The sequence below is a fragment of the Nicotiana tabacum genome, chromosome 17 (assembly GCF_000715075.1).
Source record: "Nicotiana tabacum cultivar K326 chromosome 17, ASM71507v2, whole genome shotgun sequence".
In the NCBI taxonomy this organism is placed as follows: Eukaryota; Viridiplantae; Streptophyta; class Magnoliopsida; order Solanales; family Solanaceae; genus Nicotiana; species Nicotiana tabacum.
The window spans coordinates 131,569,377-131,578,963 of NC_134096.1; the positions used below are offsets into that span (position 1 = coordinate 131,569,377).

The 9,587-nt window shown below is 37.2% G+C and overlaps 2 protein-coding genes across 2 annotated transcripts; one reads left to right on the forward strand and one right to left on the reverse strand.

The window, feature by feature from the left end:
* Nucleotides 1-2,268: 2,268 nt before the first annotated feature.
* LOC107779823 (photosystem I reaction center subunit III, chloroplastic-like) lies at nucleotides 2,269-3,424 on the forward strand. The gene is made up of 2 exons (XM_016600318.2): nucleotides 2,269-2,754; nucleotides 2,982-3,424. Exons 1-2 carry the CDS (start codon nucleotides 2,378-2,380, stop codon nucleotides 3,289-3,291), a joined length of 687 nt encoding a protein of 228 aa, XP_016455804.1. The 5' UTR covers nucleotides 2,269-2,377; the 3' UTR covers nucleotides 3,292-3,424.
* A 2,027-nt stretch (nucleotides 3,425-5,451) lies between these two features.
* Nucleotides 5,452-5,787, reverse strand: LOC107779824 (LOB domain-containing protein 4-like). The gene has a single exon (XM_016600319.2). It carries the CDS (start codon nucleotides 5,785-5,787, stop codon nucleotides 5,452-5,454), a length of 336 nt encoding a protein of 111 aa, XP_016455805.1.
* Nucleotides 5,788-9,587: the final 3,800 nt, after the last annotated feature.

A 9,587-nucleotide genomic window follows, 5' to 3' on the forward strand; every position in this document is an offset into this window, starting at 1 on the left:
CGAACTTGTCGGCCATCTCTTCAAATGTTTCAATAGAGCGCGCGGACAACTGTGAATACCAAGTCAATGCTCCTCCGGTAAGGGTCTCACCGAACTTTTTCAACAAGATGGAGGAGAGTTGTTCTTTGGCGAGATCATTGCCCTTTACCGCAGTGACATAGTGAGTTACATGATCTTCGGAGTCGGTCGTACCGTCATAAATTTTCAGATAAGGCGGTATCTTGAACGTCTTGGGTATGGTATGTGGGGCGGCTTCATCTCTGTAAGGTTGCTCGACGAACCGACCAGCGTCTCTTTTTGGAAAGAGTTTTGGGGCACCCGGAATTTTGTCGACTCTTTCTTGGTGTTCTCTCATTTGATCCCGAAGCATTTTGTTTTTATTTTCCATTTCTTCCATTTTCCTCAGAATGGCCGTGAGGGTGTCGTTACCTGCATTATTAATATTGTGAGTGATACCTGTTATTGAAGGGGGAGGGTCGTGCTGCTTGGCCGTTGCTGGTGTAATGCAAGTCCTTGCATTTTCTCTAACTGCCTCCTGAGTAGGCTTATTGAGGATGACGGTCAGCGTATTTGTCAGCCAAGCTTCGCGTAGCTTCTTCACCGCTGGTGGCGCCTCTTCCGTTGTGGACGTGGAAGCTCCTTTACCACGGGATGCTGTGATACTGCCGTGAGGGAGGGGTGATCCACTTCGTCGGGGAGAGGTGTTAGGCGTTATGTCTTCGCCTTCTATTTCAGAGACCTCATTGATGGTGTTTAAAAGGTTGGTAGTGAGATCGGCCACTGCCTTCATCCTTTCTTCTCCCTTGCCTGCCATGTCAGATCTTGGTGTACAAGGAAGTAGGAGTTTTTTTTTTTTTTTTTTGTGAACTGTGCGAGTTATAGATCTAGAAGAAACTAAAGATTTAACTATAGTATCCTCACAGACGATGCCAAATTGTTTGACAAAAAATTTAGACTTTTGATTAAACCAATTAATTTTATATGACGAAGGGCTAAACCTAGTTAATGATAATAACTTCAGATCTATAACCGATTAATACCAATAACGCACGAGCAGTGTTGAGAGAAGATTAAATGTGATGCACATTCAATGTTTCAAGATCATTAATGATGGGGGAATATCAAGCAATAAATAATGATAAATGACATTGAAATAAATAACGAGAATGATTCACCCAATATTGAATGAGGTGGATGATTCTTCTTTCTCACAATGATGAATGATATACAAATACTAGAATGTTGGGACCCTTCTCGGATCTAATAGAAAAAGTGTGGAATAGTAGACAATCGAATCTCTTTAGAAAGGTAGTGATTGTCTTTTATCTAGAGAGAAAGACTGCTTTTCAAAGAATGTTCTTATTAGAGAATATTACCTCCCCCTCTCCCCTTATCTCTTTTTCTATTTATATGGGACATACCCAATCAACCCTAAAAGTATGGATACCATAGAATATTCAAGAGAATATTCTACTTCGAAAACTAGCCGTTAGAACTGCCCTTCATACTCGATCTCGACCGTTATTGATTCTTCGGCTATAAGCTCCGTTTTCTACTAATCGACCTCGGCCATATCGCTTTCCACGATACCGCTTCGTGTCAAATCTTAATGAAAGCAGATTTTGACTCATAAAAGCTTGTGTTTCACTAAGCGGGAGCACTTGCCACAATATTATGATTTAAGTGCACGCACTGTTAAATAAACTATTTCCCATTTGTATATTCACCAAACATGTCTTAACTCTTAAATAATGTAATTGGTTTTTAGTTTTTTTCCAGCACAAGATTTTAGTTGTTACCTATATTATATTGCGTGAAATAAATATAAGATCACAACTGAACACAATTAGACTAGTAATACAATTTGTTAAATTTATCTTTTTCAAATTTCCATCTAAGAAGGTGATTTAATTTATAGTAGTATATTTTTAGTTAACATTATTTGGCACTATACATGCCGAATGCTTTAATTCTTCTTTTTGTAATTTTCAATTCTCAAAATACTTATCAAATGGAGTAATAGTTAGCACGAATGTAATTTCCGAGTTTACCCTTGCAAAATAAATTCCAAATCCCCAGCACACGTGGAGGCCACACCATAGGCGTATCTAGATCTGTAAATGCCTGGTTCTTGCTCTTCCACAGATAATCTCAGAGATAAAGATTCCAAAACTCACAAAATCTAACTCAATTATCCAATCAAACCCCTCCACGTAAGCTCCCTTTTATTCCTTATCCTCTTCCTTCATCACTAACTTCCTCCCACGAATACTAAAAACCATCCCTTCACTCCCCACACTCCATCCCCAAACTCTCCTTCTTCTACCATTTCTCTTGAAAATAATACCTTAAAAAGGAAAAATATAGAAAGAACACCATGTCTCTCACTATTCCTACAAACCTTTCAAAATCCATAACAACACCTAGGTTTAGCTCTCAGTTTAGCACAAAACCAAGAACTTCAACCATCGTGTGCTCTTCAAACCAAACCCCTTCATCTAATTCAACAGAGGAAACTTCTTCTTCATTAAAGGCTTTCTCTGCTGCACTTGCTCTGTCTTCTATTCTGTTGTCAGCACCAGTACTTCCAGCTTCTGCTGACATCTCGGGGCTCACTCCATGCAAGGAATCAAAGCAGTTTGCAAAGCGTGAGAAGCAACAGATCAAGAAACTTGAGAGTTCTCTCAAACTTTATGCACCTGATAGTGCTCCTGCCCTTGCTATTAACGCCACTATTGAGAAAACCAAGCGCAGGTTTGTCTTGTTTCCTCATTCTTCAAGTTTTTCTATGTTGCGTCAATTTCACATACAAAATACGGAAGAGATACTTGTATATAAATAAATAAACAAGCCGCGTTTTAAGATGCAGATAATATCAAGTGTGGGCTGGGCTGGGCTGTTAAATTCTAGGAATATCATAGAATTTTCCTAATTATCTACTTTTTCCATACATAATTATGAATGATAAATTGGTTTTGCAGATTTGACAACTATGGGAAACAAGGACTGTTGTGTGGATCAGATGGATTGCCACATTTGATAGTGAGTGGAGACCAAAGGCACTGGGGAGAGTTCATAACACCAGGGATTCTCTTCTTGTACATTGCTGGTTGGATTGGGTGGGTTGGAAGGAGTTACTTGATTGCTGTAAGAGATGACAAGAAACCAACTATGAAGGAAATCATCATTGATGTTCCTTTGGCTAACAAGCTCATCTGGAGAGGCTTCAGTTGGCCTGTTGCTGCTTACAGAGAGTACTTGAATGGAGAGCTCACTGACCCCAACTTCTAATTTCATTCATTTTCTCTTTGGAGTATTGTACTCTCGCTTGTTTATATTTTATGAAAGAATATGTGAATTCCCTATATCAATTATGTGTGGATCTTGTGGTTCTTGATTAATGTTAGTGAAAAATGTGTTCGGATGATTTTGTCACGACCCAAGAGGGCTTGGGGCCGTAGGAATTTATCTTTAGCGCTGCCACCTTCACTTGAACTTGTGACATGCCTTATAAAGCACTTTACTTTCCTCTCTCATTTCGACGTAAGATTCGCCTAAGGTGACATGTGCACTCTTGCCAGCCCTGTTTGACTCACCCTCATTAGCCCGCTCCCCATGGGCTTCACTGATTTCCTGCAAATCTTGATCAATTTTTAGCCAAATTGATATTCTATGATATTTAATGGAAGTTGAGTGAATTTTTATGTTACAGATATAAGTTTGATGATTTTCCTGCAATTTGGACTATAAGGTCGATGATCTTCTGTGTAATTAATCCTAGATTTTGAAGAAGTTATTCCAGCAAATCATTTTGGCCAAATTGATATTCTTGGATAATTAATGATAGTTTGGTGATTTTTTTTTTTTGTTACAGATATTATTTTGATGATTTTTCTGCAATTAGATTATAAGTTCGATGGCCTCCTGTTATTAATCATTGAGTTTAAAGATGGTTTCACAACAAAATAAGACAAGAAGACAAAACCAACATATATAGGCATCAAGTTTGGGCCAAAAGCCCAATTCTTCAAGAAAATTTTCATAATGCTTACATATATACGTAAAACTTGTGCGGGGCGCCCTATAGGGCGCGCCCTTTAACATATACCCATATTTTTAAAATTATTTAACCTATACCCTAATTTTAACAACTTCAGACACCTCATCTTCTTCCTCCTGACCTATGCGCTCCTTTCTTCCTCCTCTTCTTGTCTATCAAATTAACTTTTCAACCACAACTTTAATATATTCTCTAATAAAATGTGAAGTCAAATTAATAACTTAACTTACATTTGATCAAATACTGTCATAAAATAACAAAACATAGTATTGTTATTGTTCTCTATTTGAATTCAGATCCTTGTCAACAGAAGGTAAAACATGGGTTTCTGCAAATTTTATAATCTTTTATTTTGCAAGCTCGAGATACAAATCCAAATGCATCGAGAGCGCAACAGATACTCTCTAATTCATCTTGTTATGTGTTTATCTCATACTGAATATATAGAAATTCCAAATCCAATATGAAGAACATGAAGAATTTTCCATGAGGTAAAGCCCGATGTGATGCCAAACCAACTCTTAGTTACACTGAAAAGTTAATTTGTCTTGAAGTTTGTACTACAAATTGAAGAACTTCAGACTAATTTGTCTGAAGTTTGCACTATGAAGTGAGGGGAAACTGAAGTTTGCCCTTGCACTATGAACTGAAGTTCCTGAAGTTTGCACTACAAATTGAAGAACTTTAGACTAATTTGTCTGAAGTTTGCACTATGAAGTGAGGAGAAACTGAAGTTTGCCCTTGCACTATGAACTGAAGTTCCTGAAATTTGCACTATAAATTGAAGAATTTCAGACTAATTTGTCTGAAGTTTGCACTATTAAGTGAGGAGAAACTGAAGTTTTTCCCTTGCACTATGAACTGAAGTTCCTAAAGTTTGCACTATAAATTGAAGAACTTCAGACTAATTTGTCTGAAGTTTGCACTATGAAGTGAGGAGAAACTGAAGTTTTCCCTTGCACTATGAACAGAAATTTGCGTGATTGCCTTTGCAAGTCAGGCCAAACTTCAGGCAAAAATATCTGTAGTTTTGCTTTGATAAGGCTACACTTCAGGTAAAAATTTCTGAAATTCAAACTTCAGACATAAATTTTTGCTACTTCAGGCCCGTATTCCTGAAGTTACCCGAAAAGTTTGTACGCTTGCAATTTATTTTGAAAAGCGGGTATAGGATAAAATGTGACCCAGAAACTGGGTATAGATGCAAACTCCCCATATATACACAAGCACAAGGATAATAATCTTTTCTAATACACCCTTAGAAGGGTTTGATTTCATTCTAATACACTCATTAGCAGTACCTAATCATCACCTTTGCTCTCATAAGAAAAAAAGTATATAGAGGCAAAAGGATATGGAGAAGCTTTGAACTTAAAATAGGCAAAACTCATCTAACATGGCCATATGGGCTCATTGAAGCTGTTGTTGGACTGGTCTACATCCAAATCCATATGGAAATATCCTTTGGGCTGGTGAGAGCCCATTATGTGGGAAGAGGGAGACCCACTGTTTATTGGGCTATTAGTAATGCCTGCAGATTGTCTTAGCCTCAAATGGACTACCTCAGCTTGGGCCATAGCTAGTTGGGTCCGAAGCATATCGATCTGTTGTTGAAGAGACGAAATGGCTCCAACACATCCATACACTGGATCTCTAACTCTAGCATTTGCTTCATATACCATGCTACTCACTGCATCTCCTCTCTTGTGCTCTGGCAACTCCTGCATTTGACTTGACGTTAATTAACTCAATCCGAATTTCACTAGAAATGTGGGCGAAGTGAAGCAATAGCCACTTTCAAGCCTGCTATTTAAAAAATTTCTACAATTTACAATGTATTTAAAGATTAGTCAATTCACCCAAACTTCAGAATTAAGTATCCTGGATTTTTGAGCTGCTAATTTGAATTCAGGAATAGGTGTCCTAAATTTCTAAATTACAAATTTAAAATTCAGGATATAAGATTCAAATTTCTGGACACAATTTTCGAATTTTAGGACACGATGTCCTGAACTTTGAACTTTGACTTTTAAACTCTAGGACGCCATGTCCTGAAGTTTGAGCGAAATTGACTAGTATTTAAATATATTGTAAACTGTGAATATATTTGAAACAACATGCTTAAAAGTGGTTACCTGGTATCATTTCCGCAATGTAGACCATAAAATTACATAACAATATCACTAACTAGATATCTATGCAGAACAAAACAATGCATGAATTTTCTACAATGACACTGTCATTGACCAATTGAAAGGGGTGTAGCATAGTTTGTCGAGGAAGTTTTAAAACTAGGCAGTTTTTCAAACAAAATTACATAATCCTAGCATCAAGGAGATTTACATGGATGACAACCAAATATTTTCTTTCCATATCAGAAACGTATACCAAACAAAATCTCTCACCTGTAATCACGCTTCTTCCATATCACATCCAAATCCTTTCTCTTTTCTTTCAAAATAATATTAATTATACAAAATGGTATAATAACGGAATAATACCAATATATTTATGATAATTCTGGTATTTTTATATTTTAATTAGAAATATTTTATTATACGAATGGTATACTAAAGGCATAATGTATATGTGTGTAGGGGCGTATCTATCTTAGCCCAAGCAGTGTCACGTGATACCGCTTCGTTGAATTTTTTTAATAATTATTTGTGTATTATTCAAATAAAGAAACAAGAAACCAACAAAATAAATAAAGTGACAACACTTGTAACGAAGATCTCTGTAGCTTAACCGGTAAGAGGCTACCCAAAGGGGTTTAAACCGTTTAGTATCAAAGCACTGAATTAATGGATCCTGAGTGATAACTAAAGAAACCAGCACAATACAATTTTTAAATTGGACTGCTTCCTTTGTAAGTTGTATTTTTCTTATTGGTTGTTTTTTAAAATATGATATTATATTTATTTATCTATTTTTTACGCCTAATGGTGACACCACTTATAAAAATTCTTGTGTACGCCATATGTGTGTGTTTATTTATATGTTTTACTTCGAAAAATATTGCTGGTATATTTTTGGAATAATTCTGGAATATGGCATAATTAATTAGCATATTTGGTTATATAAATAAGATAATAGTGGTATATTGTATACACATCCATGTTTATTTATACAAAAACTGTTGGTATATAATATTAAATGTATAATTTAATACCATACATATTTATTTGTGAGTATATACCTGGGTTTTTTAAAAATAAATTTGAATATTATAATTCTATAATTACACTTCTTCCAATCCTACAGAATTTTGAGAAATAAAACCTATAATGGTAAGGATACTGTCACGACCCAAAATCCTAACCTGTCGTGATGACACCTATCTCAATACTAGGTAAGACGATAATCTCCATAAACCATAATTTCTCTTTAAGTTTGAAAATAAAATATTTAAATACAGTAAAAAATCTCACAAATACTGATACGAACACTTCTCAAAACCTGGTGTCATTGAGTACATGAGCATTTATTATGAATACAAGTCTGGAAAATATGGTCTATGATAATCTGAGGCCAAATACAGTAACAAGGAGATAGGAAAAGAGAGACAAGGTCTGCGAAACACGGAAGCTACCTCTGAATCTCTAAAAAATCAACTATGCGAGAGAATCAACACCCGCTATGTCCGAAAATACCTGGGTCTGCACACGAAGTACAGGGTATAGTATGAGCACAACCAACTCAGCAAGTAACAATATTAAATAAGGAACTAAAGATACTGATGAGCTACATAGTTACAATTCATTTCCAGTAATTCCAGCAAAGAATAAACATGCTTTCAAATCCGATAGTTTAAGTCAAATCAATTTTATACAGTTCAAGTTCATGTAATCCGGATATAAAATCTTTCAGAGAATTTTACAACAATGACAGATAGCAACTAAGTGCAACAACAAATGAAAAGCAAGTACAACCTCTCAGGCAACAGATACTCCACTCGTCACAACAACTCAACCACTCAGCTCTCAACCCTCAGCACTCACACTCAATGGGTACCCGCGCTCACTGGGGGTGTACACACTCCGGAGGGGCTCCTACAGCCCAAGCGCTATAATTTGCATGGCCAACTCACGTGTTGCACGGATAACTCACGTGCCATAGTATCAATATCTGGATCCGCATGGCCAACTCACGTGTTGCACGGACAACTCACGTGCTATAGTATCAATATCTGGATCCGCACGGCCAACTCATGTGCTGCACGGATAACTCACATGCTATAGTATCAATATCTCATAATCAGACCCTCGGCCTCACTCAGTCATAAATATCTCCAGTCTCTCGGGCTCTCAATAATCATGAAATTAGCCTAAACAACAATGATATGATGTATCAATATTGAACAATAGAGACTCAGATAAAATAAACAAGTAAACTAACTGAGTACCAAACAATAATTTAGCAGATAATTCAACATGTACACGACTTCTGTGGGTCGCAGCAGTACCAACATATAGCCTAAACATGGTTTCTAACATGTCTTACAGTCAAATTTCCACAACACATAGAGATCATATAGCTAACAACAAATTATTCAACTTTACAGTTTCACTGGTCGGACCAAGTCACAATCCCCTCGGTGAACGCCCACACGACCGTCACCTATCATGTACGTCACCTCCAAAGTAATCACATGATACAAAAATTCGGGGTTTCATACCCTCAGGACCAGATTTAAAACTGTTACTTACCTCAAACCGCATAATTCTTTATTCCGCTATGCCCTTACCACGAGAATTGGTCTCCGAAAGCCTCGAATCTAGTCACAATTAATTCGTTTCAGTCAATAAAATTTATTGGAATTAATTCCATAAGAAAATACTAATTTTCCATAAAAATCTAAAATTTAGCTCAAAAATTGCCTGTGGGGCCCATATCTCGGAACCCAACAAAAGTTACAAAATCCGAAAGCCCATTCAACCACGAGTCTACCAATACCAATTTTACCAAAATCCGACCTCAACTCGACCCTCAAATCTACAAATCTTATCTCCAAATTTCTAAGTTCAAATCTCCGATTTACACCTAAAAAACATGTAATCTAATCGGATTATTCGATGATAATTCAATATTATGGAGTAGAAATGATAACAAGGGACTTACATCAAGTTTTCCTTTAAAATCTATCAAAAATCGCCTCTTCTCAAGCTCCAATTTACCAAAAATGGCGAATGGGACGAAGTCCCCTGCTTTATAATTCTGCCGAGACAGCTTTGGTCCTGCCTCGATCTTGGCCTTCGATCGTGGTCCTCGATCCTGGGTCTCGATCCTGGGCCTTGATCCTGGGCCTAAATTCTGCCCCTCAATCCTGGCCCTCGACCCTGGCCTTCGATCATGGCTTTGATCCTGGTCCTCGACCCTGCCTTCGATCGTGGCCCTCGACCCTAGGCTCGATCGTGGCTCTCGACCCTGGGCTCGATCGTGGCTCGATTCTGCGCTCAATTTTTGGGCTTGATTCTGGGCTCGAATCTGGCAGAAGGAATTTCCAGCAGAAGGAAATTGCAGCAGC

Coding starts and splice junctions, on each gene's coding strand:
- LOC107779823 (XM_016600318.2), top strand. CDS start 2,378: ATGTCTCTCACTATTCCTACAAACCTTTCAAAATCCATAACAACACCT. Junction 2,755..2,981: donor ATTGAGAAAACCAAGCGCAG/GTTTGTCTTGTT, acceptor TTGGTTTTGCAG/ATTTGACAACTATGGGAAAC.
- LOC107779824 (XM_016600319.2), bottom strand. CDS start 5,787: ATGCAGGAGTTGCCAGAGCACAAGAGAGGAGATGCAGTGAGTAGCATG.